Source organism: Propithecus coquereli, unplaced genomic scaffold, assembly GCF_000956105.1.
Source record: "Propithecus coquereli isolate 6110/MARCELLA unplaced genomic scaffold, Pcoq_1.0 Scaffold44, whole genome shotgun sequence".
Taxonomy (NCBI): domain Eukaryota; kingdom Metazoa; phylum Chordata; class Mammalia; order Primates; family Indriidae; genus Propithecus; species Propithecus coquereli.
Window position 1 is genome coordinate 9,979,139 of NW_012150174.1, and position 14,009 is coordinate 9,993,147.

Sequence of the window (14,009 nt, forward strand, 5' to 3'; positions counted from 1 at the left end):
CAGGCTGGTCTCGAACTCCTGAGCTCAAACAATCCACCCACCTTGGCCTCCCAGAGTGCTAGGATTACAGGCATGAGCCACTGCGCCTGGCCTTCATTCAAAACTCTTACCGAGAAATATTTTGTCACACTCTTTTAAAACTATGTGCCATCATTTACTTAATCATTCTCTTACTAGTAAATATTTATTTACATGGTCCTCTATTTGTGTTTGCATATGAATATTTCTATAGGAGAGACTCCTAAAAGTGAAAATTCTGAGCTGACAGGTACACGATTTTTAAGTGTTGATAGATAATAATACTTTGATCTCCAAAAAGACTATGCCATTTTAAAGTTCCAGCACTAGTGTATGGAAACATCTCTTTTACCACAACTCCATTATAAATCTTTGCCTTCATGAATTTTTATTTTGGTAGAAACAGGGTCCCACCATGTTGCCCAGGATGATCTTGAACTCCTGGCCTCAAGTGACCCTCCTGCTTCAGCTTCCCAAAGTGCTGTGATTACAGGTGTGAGCCATCACGCCAGGCCTGCCTTCATGACTCTTGCTAGATTGAACACTCCTAGCTTATGGTTTAGACTTTCTATTTCATATTTCCATTCTACTAGTCATTAACTTAAAATTTTAATACATTTGATTTATATTCTTCTATCAACTGATAAATGGTACACAGGAAACAGTATTATTAAAAGAGAAAAATTACCTCCTGTAAAACTTCATTTGCAAGAAAACGACTATCACCCTCTTCAACTTGTGGACTAGAGATCCTTGTTACATGCCCAAGATCCCCTAGAAGTATTGAAAAAAATTAGTCAAGAGTTAAAAACAAAAGTCTCTTTATCTTAAGGTAATAATCTAGTTATCTTTCTTTCTTACCTATTTTAAACATAACTTTGTTGGATGCCCAATCATCTTCATCTCCTTCTTCAGAGGCAGCATTTGGTATTGAGGTTCGAGATATGAAAATATTACCTGTCAAATAGTTAATCATGTAAGCCAAACTAACAATTAACAGTGTAACCAGAGTCCACAAACAAGGTCATATGCCAGAATCACCCAAAAAGCTTTTTAAAATGCATATTCTCATGTTCTACCCCAAACCACAATAAGAATCTCAGGGGATGGGGGGCCAGGGTTGTATTTTCTAGGAATGTATTTTCTAGCCTAGTATTAATCCCTAAATACTTGCAACTACATTAAACCCTTGTGATCTGTATATTGATCTTTAGCACTTTTAAAAATACAAAAGGTGATAACATAGTAATTTATGATGCTGGCAAAGCACAAATTTTAATCTAGTGCTACAAAGCTGGTATGAAAAGAATTAGTCATTTAGCCAGTGAGTTGGGCTGACCAGACAGTATCCACACATCCCAATATGGCTTTGTGGTTCACTATTTCCTACTGTAGACACATTATCCTTTTCTTCAAACTCAAGTAAACTCATGATCTACATAGCTTTAGTGGTAGATTTCATTTTAATAGTCTTATCAATATAGTGTTGAATTTATAAATGTTATATTTATTGAAGTCATCTAGCCAGTTTTATTTTATTCATAGGACAACTTATTTTGTGGTGCTTTTTATGAATATGATGATTTTTAAACTTCAGATCCCCTAATATTTTCAACTTTGTAACATAAGAGTCTACTTATATGTCTGACACTTTATACAAGATATGAGTGAGTATAGCCAAACCTTACTAATTCATATTTACTTCCGTAAGTCCAAAAGTATTTTCCTTTTGAAAATAAAAACTTTAGTGAGTTGTTAATGTACAGATAAGAAATTCTATACATAATTCACAGAATTAAGGTAAGTTGTGTAAAATGACTTAAATTCTTATAAATCAACACATATTTCCAAAGATTAAAAAAAAAAAACCTCATTAAATTTACCCAGCCTAACATGTTTAATTTGAATTCATCAACTCTTAGCTGTAACTTTCAATTTATAGGAAATATAAGGGGGAAAGGAACAAGCTAAATATACAAGGAAGCAACCAGTTAAATCCAGAGGGGACATCTTGCAAGACAAGTCTATCATTTTTAAAAAGCAAAGAGGCTAGGCATAATGGCTCACGCCTGTAATCCTAGCACTCTGGGAGTCCAAATCGGGAGGACTGATTGAGGTCAGGAATTTGAGACCAGCCTGAGCAACGGCCAGACTCCATCTCTACTAAAAATAGAAAAATTAGAGTGGCACAGTGGCAATCGCCTGTGGTCCCAGCTATTCGGGAGGCTGAGGCAGGAGGATCACCTGAGCTCAGGAGTTTGAGGTTGCTGTGAGCTATGATGGCGCCACTGCACTCTAGCCAAGGGCACAAGGGAGACTGTCTCAAAAAAATTAAATTAAATTAAATTAAAAAATATTAAAAAATCAAATCAAGTAAGTAAAAAGTAGGGAAAGGGTGAAACCTGAAAAAGAAAAATGGATATAACCAGATGCAATGCATGGCCCTTACACAGACACTAATTTGAACAAATCAACTGTTAAGGACTTGGGTCAGTGGGGAAAATCTTGATATGGACTGGCCTAATAGAATAGTGGAGCTTTAAACACAAGTTTTTGTTTCGTTTTGAGACAGAGTCTCACTCTTTCACCAGGGCTAGAATGAAGTAGCATCATCATAGCCCACTACAACCTCAAACTCCTGGGCTCAAGTGATTCTCCTGTCTCAGCCTCCCCAGTAGCTGGGACTACAGGCTTGTGCCACCATGTCTGGCTAATTTTTCTATTTTTTGTCAGGCTGGTCTTGAACTCTCAGCCTCAAACAATACTCTCGCCTCGGCCTCCCAAAATGCTAGGATTATAGGTGTGAGCCACCTTGCTCAGCCTTTAGCACAGGTTTTTAGTTTCCCCATCACAGTCCTACTTTGAGACTATGCAGTTCCTAGAAAATGCAGCAAAATTTTTCCAGTTTTTAATAAAAATGAATTTATTTTCTCAAATTTTGGGGGGGGTAACCCAAGGGAAGAGGTAAATAAATGGAAATCATAAAACAATACTGAAACTGGGTCAAAGGCATTTAAAAACTAAAAATGAAAATATGTATTTTTTATATTGTTACAATGAGGTTATTTATTCTCTATAACCCCAAAGAACACAAGTGAGAGGATCTGTAATACTTACTAGGTTTTATATCCATGTGCACCAAAGACATCGAATGAATATACCTCAAGCCCCGGCCAACTTGCAAAAGGAGATCCTTCAAATCTACTTCTGTAAAGTAACTCATGGTTCTGTAGTTTTCACTTATGGCATCAGCTAAACTTCCACCTAACAAAGACAGTAAAAATTAGCATTTTCTTCTTTCTGAAATATTCTTATTTTTCTTCCTTCCATCTTTACTGAATGACCATAGTCTCAACCAAGAAAGTGACATTTTATAGGACCTCCTCCCTTCAACCTTGTGAAATCAAAATTTTATTTATTCTTTTAATAGGTAACGCAGTCACATGGGTACAAGATACAATTTAAAGTCCCTCATTCACTCATATACTCCAACAACCCACTGCTTCTCTCTCCCACATTCAACCAAACGCATCAGTTTTTTTCTTTCTCTTTTTATTTTAATTTGTAAGAGATGGGAGTCTTGCTATGTTGCCCAGGCTGGAGTGCAGTGACTATTCACAGGCTCCATCCCACTACTGATCAGCATGGGAGTTTTGACTGCTCCATTTCCAACCTGGGCCAGTTCACCCCTCCTGAGGCAACATGGTGGTCCCCTCCTCCTGAGAGGTCACCATCTTGATACACAGCTTGATGCAGACATCCAACTGGCATAAGGCACCACAGCCTAGGACCCCTGGACTCAAGCAATCCTCCTGCCTCAGATGGGATGATAAGTGCATACCACTGTGGCCGGCTCAGTTTCTTGTGTATTCTTTTTTTTGAGACAGAGTCTTACTCTGTTGCCCTGGCTAAAGTGAGTGCCGTGGCGTTAGCCTAGCTCACAGCAACCTCAAACTCCCGGGCTCAAGCAATCCTCCTGCCTCAGCCTCCTGAGTAGCTGGGACTACAGGCATGTGCCACCATGCCCAGCTAACTTTTTCTATATATATTTTTAGTTGTGCAGATAATTTCTTTCTATTTTTAGTAGAGACGGGGTCTTGCTCTTGCTCAGGCTGGTCTCGAACTCTTGAGCTCAAACAATCCGCTCGCCTCGGCCTCCCAGAGTGCTAGGATTACAGGCATGAGCCACCGCGTCCGGCCTCTTGTGTATTCTTTTCAACTCCTTTTTACACAAATGATAACATGTCCATTATCTTGAAGCTCATTCTATACCAATATACAAAGACTACCCATTTCTTTCTTGTCTCTATAGAATTATTGTATAATTGAATCATAATGCATTAACCAATCCCCTAATTGATGGACATTTTAAAATTATTTCCAAGCCTTTGCTATTATATACTATGGTCTAATGAATAACCTTGTACACTGTATATATACCATATCTCCTAGAAACAAAAGTGATGGGTAAATGGGTATGCACATTTGTAACATATGCATGCATACTGTGTTACATACACACATACACATTGTCCCCATTGAGAAGCCTGTACCAATTTACACGTCCACTATTAATATATGAGAATACCTACTTCCCCCCACTCTTGACGATAGTCTATAAATTTTATAGGTAAAAATCAGTATCTTAGTATACTGCATTAAGATACTACTCTTACTATAAATGGGAAGATAATCTGCTTTTATAGAATTGGTCAAACGAGTTAATTTTTTTTAAATTTTTACTTATTTATTGTTTATTTATTTATTTTTTATTATTTCAGCATATTATGAGGGTACAAATGTTTAGGTTATGTAGATTGCCCTCGCTCCCCCGCCCCAGAGCTTCAAGCGTGTCTGTCCCCCAGACGGTGCGAATCGCACTCATTATGTATGTATATGCCCATCCCCTTCCTCCCCCCTCTATTTATTTATTTTTGAGACAGGGTCTCACTCTGTGCCCCAGGCTAGAGTACAGTGGTGTCATCATAGCTCACTGCAACCTCAAATTCCTGGGCTTAAGATATCCTAACCTCAGCCTCCCTAAGTAGCTAGGACTGCAGGCATGTTGCACCAAGCCTGGCTAATTTTTCTATTTTTCGTAGAGATGGGGTCTCACTCTTGCTCAGGCTGGTCTCGAACTCCTGGCCTCCGAAAGTGCTAAGATTATAGGTATGAGCCACCACGCCTGGCCAACTATTTTATATACATATATTTTGTCGTTGTTGTAATTTTGTTTTTCTTTTTGAAACAGTCTTGCTCGGTTGCCCTGGCTACAGTGCAGTGGCATCATCATAGATCACTGCTATCTCAAACTCCTGGGCTCAAGCAATCCTCCCGCCTCGGACTCCTGAGTAGCTAGGACTACAGGCATGTGCCAGGAAGCCCAACTAATTTTTCTATTTTTAGTAGAGACGAGGTCTTGCTCCTGCTCAGGCTGGTCTCTAACCCCTGAGCTCAAGCATTCTCCCACCTTGGCCTCTAGGCATTCTAGGATTACAGGTGTGAGCTACCACACCCTGCCTAAATTTTTAAAAACTGTGTAAGTTTATATTTTATCTAATAAGCAATGAGAAGTTGTTTTAAAAAAATGTTCTGTTTAAAGTTTAGGAATAATAAAATCAGAGCTGGCTAATAAAGTCAGGAAAGTCAATGATATATTAATGAGGAAAGGAGGTCCTACAATTTGAACAAGACTTAATAACAAAATGTCAAATGTGTTTTTAAAATAAAAATAAAACACACATCTGGATATCTTAGTCTTAAGTATGTTCTCCATTCTTAACTTGCACAAATCTTGAACTGGGGGGTGGGGGAGGAAGGCTCTAGAAGGGAGCAAACCAATAAGCCTGACAAGGCAAGCTAAAGCCTAGGTCAAATTTGGTAAGAAAGACTAAGGCTACTTCTGTTTTTAGAAAGTCCAGCAACCACAGCTGGGCCAGTTCCTTCTATCTCATTGCTAGAAGGGCAAAGAGAGGTGAAAAAAGTAAAACATTTATTTGACATTTCAAGTTCTCGTCTATTATCTATCACCATTTTTCTTTCTTTTTTTTTTTTTAGAGAGGGTCTCATTATGTTGCCCAGGCTGGTCTTAAACTCCTGGGCTCAAGTGATCTTCCCACCTCAGCCTCACCAGTAGCTGGGACTACAGGTGCATATCACCACACCCAGCTTATCCATCAATATTTTTCTACACCTGTTTATCCAGCTTAGAAATTTCAATCTATCACCAAAGATAAAAGGCTTATAATGCAAATGACTATTTGAGATAATGAGAAACTCAGTCACAACAAAGGATAATCAGTTAATCAACATGTACAAATAAACAGAATCCTTTCCCAGTAAAACTATGGAAAAGATCTAAAGATCAGCCCTATTAGTATACTCAAAGCTTTATGTAGAGAAAGGAATGGCAAAAAAGGGAAACAAAATGTAAGAGCTCACAAATGTATCTAGATAGCCTTATTTTCTTTCCTCTAATTAGGACAAACAACAAAGTGGCAGTCCTCTTTCAAACAGGTCTATTTATTTTTTAAATATTTACATATATATATAAAAAATATGTATATATAATTTTTTTTTAGAGCCAGAGTCTTGCTTTGTCACCCAGGCTGGAGTGCAATGGCACGATCACAACTCAGTGTAGCCTCAAACTCCCGAGCTCAAAAGCTATCCCTCCTGCCTCAGTCTCCCAAAGAGTTGAGACTATAGGTGCATACCACCATGTCTGGCCAATTTTTAAACTTTCGTAATTCTTTTGTAGAGACGGGGTCTCATTATTTTGCCCAGGCTGGTCTCCATCTCCTGGACTCAAGCGATCCTCCTGCCTCAGCCTCCCAAAGTTCTGAGATTACAGGCATGAGCCACCATGCCCAGCCAAGACCTATATTTTTTAAGTGTTTTATACTGCTCCAAAATAATAAATTATATTTTATGATAAAACTTTATTACAAGACAAAATTTTTGTAATCTGAGAGAGTAGCAAGATTACTACTCACTGCTCCTCATCTCCCAGGCCCAAGAAAGTCTTCTCAAAATCATCTGATTTATACAACTATGCATTTGGTAGGTTGTTACATATCTGTGATTCCTGAACTGCTACTGAAATACTCTAAGAGAACCACCCATCAAGGCGAGAGGAAGGAAGAAAAAAACTAAAAGGAGATGGCATCTAGCAAATATGTAATAGAGATGACATATGGTTGTTCTATATTAAATGCAGTAAGTGAAAAATGAGGGCTAAGAAACAGAATAGTCCACAAGGTCATGGGAGACAGATATTTTAATGGTACGAACAGAAACATTTCCAGAGCTGTGTGAAACAAACTAGCAGCAATGCTGTATACTAGACACATAAATTCTTTGAAGTGTAAACTAATAAAGTGATAACTTAATGAGGAGTCAGATTTGAGAAATGGACCTTTTACTTCCATTTTGTTGATTGTTTTTAAATATAAAGAACCTGAGTCCATACCTATACTTATTTATTAATGAGTTATAACTGGTCTTGTTTATTTAAGGCAAAAACAAAAATAAATTTTTGCTGTCTCTTCTGAAGTGTTCACTAAATTCTAAATTGTCTGCATTCACAGAAGATATATAGAAATAGAAATAATCTATTACGTATAAAGATTTATATCTTTATATAAAAAGATGGGTAATAACAACAGATGTCTGTAAGGATTAGAATTCAGACCAGGATTTTGTTGAAGGTCTAATGAAAAAGAGGGACACAAGTTGCCCCCTGAAGGACTTACTGAAATTTGAAAGCTATACAGAAACATCCAAAGCTGAACCTATACATGCTGTTGTTCCTTTTTGAGGGGAGAGAAGAGGGTGAGAGGACATGCTAGAGAACTGCAGGAGTATTCCTTAATAGAGAAGTATTAGTGGATTCTAGTGGCAAACTAGGTTAGATAGATGGGAATGGGGTAGGATTAGACAATGCTTTAAAGAAATGGCTTTAAAGAAATGGCTGAATTTAGATCAACAGAGACTGAGTAACCAGCATCAGTATTAGAAGCATACAAAATGAAATGGAAAGAAAAGGCCAGATGAAGGGAGAATCCATTCAACAAAACATCTTATTAACTACTATATCCCCCCCACACTATGCTAGGTGCTAGGATACCAAAACATATATGGCAAGGCTGGTGTCCTCTCTTTTTCCTTTTTTGTTTTGAGACAGTCTCGCTTTTGTTGCCCAGACTAGAGTGAGTGCCGTGGCGTCAGCCTAGCTCACAGCAACCTCAAACTCCTGGGCTCAAGCGATCCTCCTGCCTCAGCCTCCCAAGTAGCTGGGACTACAGGCATGAGCCACCATGCCCGGCTAATTTTTTCTATATATTTTTAGCTGTACAGCTAATTTCTTTCTATTTTTAGTAGAGACAGGGTCTCGCTCTTGCTCAGGCTGGTCTCTAACTCCTGAGCTCAAACAATCCGCCCGCCTCGGCCTCCCAGGGTGTTAGGACTACAGGCGTGAGCCACCGCGCCCAGCCCGGGGCAGGTTTTTAATCTTTATTCACACTTGAAATTCATGTGAGTCCCCGATGTTTGAATAAGAGATAAAAGAGACCGAAATAGAGCAAATGCTTCCTCAACGTTCATTTTTTCAAGCTTACAAGTTTATAAGAAAACCATTACGGTACTCACCATTACAATATTCATTCTGTATAAGCATATGATCATCTTCTGCCCATGCAGAGAAATATCGCACTACATGAGAATGCTGTCCAAGCACTGCATGAGCATATACTTCTCTCAAAGCATTCTGCCTGGGAAAAATGAGATTAATAGGATGGTTAAGTCATTTTTATCCAAGCCTCAACTAAATTAATTCATCTGAAATTTCATACAATAAACTTGACTTTTGTAGCTATCATTATGCTAAAGAAAAAGAACAACTTGCTTACGAGAGAGTGGGGGTTAAGACTAGTATGAGATTTTCCAAACAGTTCCATTAAAGATTTGTCAGGAAGAAGAAACCTTGCTGGCAGAGGTAAGATTAAACTTCATTTTACTGTGAATTCATGGAAGCTGACTAGAAATAAGAAATTTAATTTAGGCTCTAAAATCAGACTATTCATATTATTTATCAATAAGAACTAGAGATGGGAAGTAACATTCATAGGGTGTTGGGCAGGTGGGAGGGGTGCGGAGGGGATGGCTAAATCCACACCTAACCGATGTGGTGTGCCTATATGGGGAATGGGCATGCTTGTCGGGCAGTGCAAAGGCAATTTATGTAACCAAAGCGTTTGTACCCCTATAATACTCTGGGGGGAAAAAAAAAAAAGAAGTAAAGAACTAACAGCACAAAATGAAAAGGAACTGATTAAATCATTATGACTTCTCAAGAGTTAGAGAATTAAATTCAGTGTTTGACCGCCTAAAACCTATGTTTGGAACAGCGTAGAGGACAAAAGAGCAAGACAAAATGTTTAATACATACTCATCAACAGAGCCGGCCAATGGCTTTTTTGATCGCTTAATGGCATAAATACATCCATCCAGCCTCTTGACACACTTAAACACAGAACCAAATTCTCCAGAGCCAATTTTCTCTAGCTCATGAAATTCTGTTGTATACCGTGACTTCATATTGCTTTCAGTAATTGTAATTCTCTGTAACAAAAAGTGTATCCATATACATAATGCAAAGATATAAAAATGATTTTTTGCTATGGTGACAGGACTATGAGTGAAACCTAAAAATCATTCTACCTTATGTTTATCATATATATTATCATAATTTGTTAAGAGTTAGAAAATTAAGTTTCGGAAATAATAAAAAGAAAATAAAAAGCTAATTTACCTTAGCAGGTCTTGTTTCATCTTCAAACTCACAATCACTAGCTTCCATGTCTTCACCACAGGAACTGAAAAAATATGTATTTTTCCATTAATATATCTGACAGATACATCAACTTGAGATCCAAAACTTTATCTGATATATAGTGAAAATGAATTTTATTGGATAAAAACAGAAAAGAAAGCATTTAATTTTATAATCACAAGATACAACCCAGCTGATGAAAATGTTGTCTCTGCTGAGATAAGCCCAATAAACAGAAGCTTGTACCATGACACGTACCAAAATTAAAGCTTTTCTAAATCAAGTCTTTCTGTTTGCCTCATTTTTGATACCAGCAGATTTCCTACGAGATATCTAGGGTTTTTTATTTGTTCATCTCTCACACCACTCCTTTCCCACAGCTGATTACTTCCCACCTATCTCTCGAGAGTTAGGTAGGTGCTAGTAAAAGAAAAAAATTAGGAGCAAAAATATCCATGCTATTCAGTAGAAACCAAATTTTGATAAGTATACCAAACCAATCTTGGGTTGTTTGGGGGAACCAAACTTGAATAAATGACTTACTCATTCCAATATGTTCTCTTTCTTCGGCGACACTGTCCTGAGGAATGAAGCAACAGAGAATCCGGAGTAAAAGGATTAATATTCACTTGAGGGGTCTGTCGCACATCAAATTCTCTTTTTCCTGATTTTTCTGTATCCATGAAGAGAGAACCACCCCGGAGTTTAACAGAACTGGAATCTATTCCTCGAGCTTTGGAGAGCAAACTCTAGGGAAGGAAAAATAAAATTTTTAGGACCCAAGTCCTACAAATAGTCAACCTGTTTAATCTAACCTTCAAAAAGCCTTTTATGTGGCTGAATGTGTAGATCAACGAAAGACACAAGCCTTTGTTATAGGTTTGTGCAAAATAAACAGTGGCTAATTTAGGAAGTCTGAAGCTGGATGCTACCTTTTCTGAAAAAGATAGCCAAGTAAAATCTGTCTCTAACCTAAAAAAGAACATGAATGCTGACTAAAAACTAAGTTCATTCTAGTGGCTAGAAGTTAACAAACCCTTTCAACTCATCCAAAAATAGAAAGCAGTCAGAGAGCCCCATAAAAGCTTCCCTCTCCTCCCCCATCTAAATAGGGCTTTGAAAGCCACCTCCGCTGGACTCCTCCCCTCATTTCCAGAGGGATTTTGCCTTGGGCAAGTCGGCTAATAAACAGTAATGCTCAAAAGCACACGAATTCCCCAGATTTACGATTCACAGTACCTTGAAAACAAAAGATTCACTTTAAACGTACATTTTCCATATTAATCTTAAAAGTGCTATTCTTAATTTCTGGAAGTGTCTCCTATGACTTCTAAAGCTTTGGAAATGGTAATCTGCATAGTACTCACTAGCTATTCAAAAAACAGGTACCGAACACCTACGTCTCTAAGATACCTTATCAAAAGTAGGATGTTCCTAAACATCACAAGTAGGCCGACCAAACTGGGGTACGGCAAAACCAAGGATACAAACAAACGCTTACCAATACTTTGTCCGGAAAGAGGCTTAAATGCTACCTTGGCTTATAATTTATGAATCTAAGACTGTAAACGCTTGGCAGGCCAGCCTTCACTCCCAAGTCGAGGCGCAGTCTCCCTCCACGCCTCAAACTTTCCCCCCATAACGCTACACGACACCAAACGATAAGCACAGGACTTCTTTTTTTTTCAAGCAAAACTTCTGCCTGCGGCCGCCCAAATTACAGGCCCGATCAGTGCGTTTAAAAGGCACCATATGGCTCGGGAGTGTCAGGTGGCCAGGCCGGCGCCCCTGCAGCATCCTTGCAAACCACGTTACGGGTGCCGCGCTCGGGGCGGCCCCGGCTCAACAGGCGGCAAATCGTTAGCCACCTGGACTGGCCGATCAACCCCTTTGTAAGACGAAGAAGTTCCAGACGAGGCCCATTGTTCAGTTACATAATCTTAACGGACAACTTCTGGGCAGGGCCAAAAAGAGGGGCTGCCAACTTTTGGTGGCGGCGCAGGAAAGTGAGCGCGGGTGCGGCCGGGCGGTTATGTAACCGAACCCGGGCTGCGGCGCGCTCGGCCTCGGCGCCGCCGCCTTTTTAAAAGGCTCGGCCGGCGCGGGCTGTGAGCCTGGGGCCGAGGCCGCTCGGGCCCCCGCCCGCCCGCTCACCTTGGGCGTGTGCGGCGTGTCGAAGAGCCGCAGCTTGCGGAAGGTCTTGTGCGGCGGGGTGCCCGGGTGGTCCGGCAGCGGCGAGCAGGGGCCCTCGGCCGCCCTGCAGTCCCGCGGCGACGCGTCCCCCGGGCCGCCGCAGCGCACCGGCGAAAACGAGCTGCCCAGGAAATAGGCAGCTGCCGGCGACTTGACGGGCGACGAGGAGCCGAAGCCCTCCTCCTCCCATGAGTCGCCCTCGGCCCCGCCGCCCGCCCCGTCCGCGCCTGGGCAGGCGTCCCGCAGCAGCATGTCCTCCTCCAGCTCCCCGGGGCTGCCGGGGGCCGGGCCGGGTGAGCGGCGGCGCTCGGGCCCGGGCTCGGCGGGGCTCCGCGCGGGCGGCAGCGGCGAGTCGGGCTCCTGAAAGGCCGAGTCCTCCCCCGTACTGTGGCCGCTGCCCTCCTCCTCCTCTTCCTCCTCTTCCTCTTCACAGTCGCTGCAGTGCGAGAAAATCAGTTTCTGCCGCAATGTGCAGGCGGCCCCGGCGCGGCGGGGCGGCGGCGGCTGCTGCCGGCTGAGGAAGCTCATCGCGGTCCTGGGGCCGGGGTAGAGGACTGGAGAGCCGTGGCCCGCGGAGGCCAGGACACTGCTGGCCCAGGGGGCGGGTCCGCCACGTGCGACTGGGCGCGCCGGGTCGCGGCAGCGGCTGGCCTGCACGGCGGCGGAGCGCGGCCCCGGGATGCCGCGGGCGGCTGAGGTGGCGGTGCGGACTGTCCGGCAGAGGCGGGGCGGCCCGGGCGCCGAAGCTGAGGTCTCCGCAGACCCAGCCGCAGGTTCGGGCTCGGCGGCTTCCCGCGACCGTTAACCACGTGAGTGCCCAGCCCACCAATCCACGCACAGCCCTGGGTTTGAAAAAAAAGGAGGGCGCGACGTAGCCCGCTGGGGCGGGACCAGCTACGCGATTTTGGCGCGAACCAGCAGGCTCCGCCCCCGACTCGCGCCGAGCAGGCCTGGGCGGGCTGCGGCGCCATGGGCCTATGAGCGAGCCCGGGCGGCTGGGGGCCCGACCCGACACCGCCCGGACGGGGCTGGGCCCCGGAGCCGAGCAGGCCTTCTGGGAGGAGCGAAGGGAGCTGGGCTTGCCAAAGCCGAACCGAACTGCGGCTCGGACGCGGCCTCATTGCCGTTCCTCCGGCGCCCCGGGGTTTGAAGCGGGGCAGACCGGGAGCGCCTTCGGGTCCCTGCGAGCCAGGACGAGCCGGGGACCGCGTGGCCCTAGTCCGCTGCCCCCAGAGGCCGCCTCCTGCCCCTTGTCCCTTTGGGGCGGGCCGCTGGGGCGTTGTGGGCGTGGCAGGTGGCAGTCACGTTCCCAGGTCGAGGTCTGAGCCGGGAATGGTGACGGGGGCCTCACGTTGTTTCTAAACTGTGTGAGCCGATATGCTTAGGCCGGACACCGAAATCAGCGAGAGGACGGACATGCCAGTTCTCGAAGCTAGGACACCAGCAGTGGGAGCAGCCTCTGAGCCTCAGTTTATCCCCGGGGTGGCTGTTAGGGGCGGGTGCGTCCACAGCCCAGCAAGGTGAGCTCCCCTAGGCCGGCGGTCCCTCTGCAGCCCACCCGAGACTTGTCTGTGGTAAATAGAAACAACCGGGCAGTCGACCCTATCACAAAACAAGTGCTCACCACGCGACCTCGGTGTTTATTTTTGTTCGCCAGCACGTGTGCACGCGTTGGCAAAACTGATTGGCCCGGCTGGCTGCAAACTTAAATGCAACTTGAAAAAATTCCCCTGGTGCTTGGTCAATCTGTGATTTAATCCGTCCTTTATTGCACACACAAGTTTCTCCCAATTTTTCTGTTGTAAATAACCCCGTAATGAATATTTTTACCTCTCCGTGTTGTGTTTTCTAATTATTATTATTCTTTAGGCTACGTCCGTGGAGTGGGAATTACTGGGTCAAAGAATATAAACTATTAAACTGCCCTCCAGAAAAACAATTTATATTCTCACTAGCACTGGATTAA

The 14,009-nt window shown here is 43.1% G+C and overlaps 1 protein-coding gene across 1 annotated transcript in view; it reads right to left on the reverse strand.

Annotated features, from left to right (window-relative positions):
* The window catches only part of WEE1 (WEE1 G2 checkpoint kinase), a 40,995-nt gene extending 28,424 nt beyond the window's left edge, over positions 1-12,571 (reverse strand). Inside the window, 8 exon segments of the mRNA XM_012654181.1 lie at positions 707-792; positions 880-975; positions 3,136-3,282; positions 8,668-8,789; positions 9,467-9,639; positions 9,830-9,893; positions 10,394-10,599; positions 12,005-12,571. Coding sequence (XP_012509635.1) covers positions 707-792; positions 880-975; positions 3,136-3,282; positions 8,668-8,789; positions 9,467-9,639; positions 9,830-9,893; positions 10,394-10,599; positions 12,005-12,571 — 1,461 coding nt within the window.
* Positions 12,572-14,009: the final 1,438 nt, after the last annotated feature.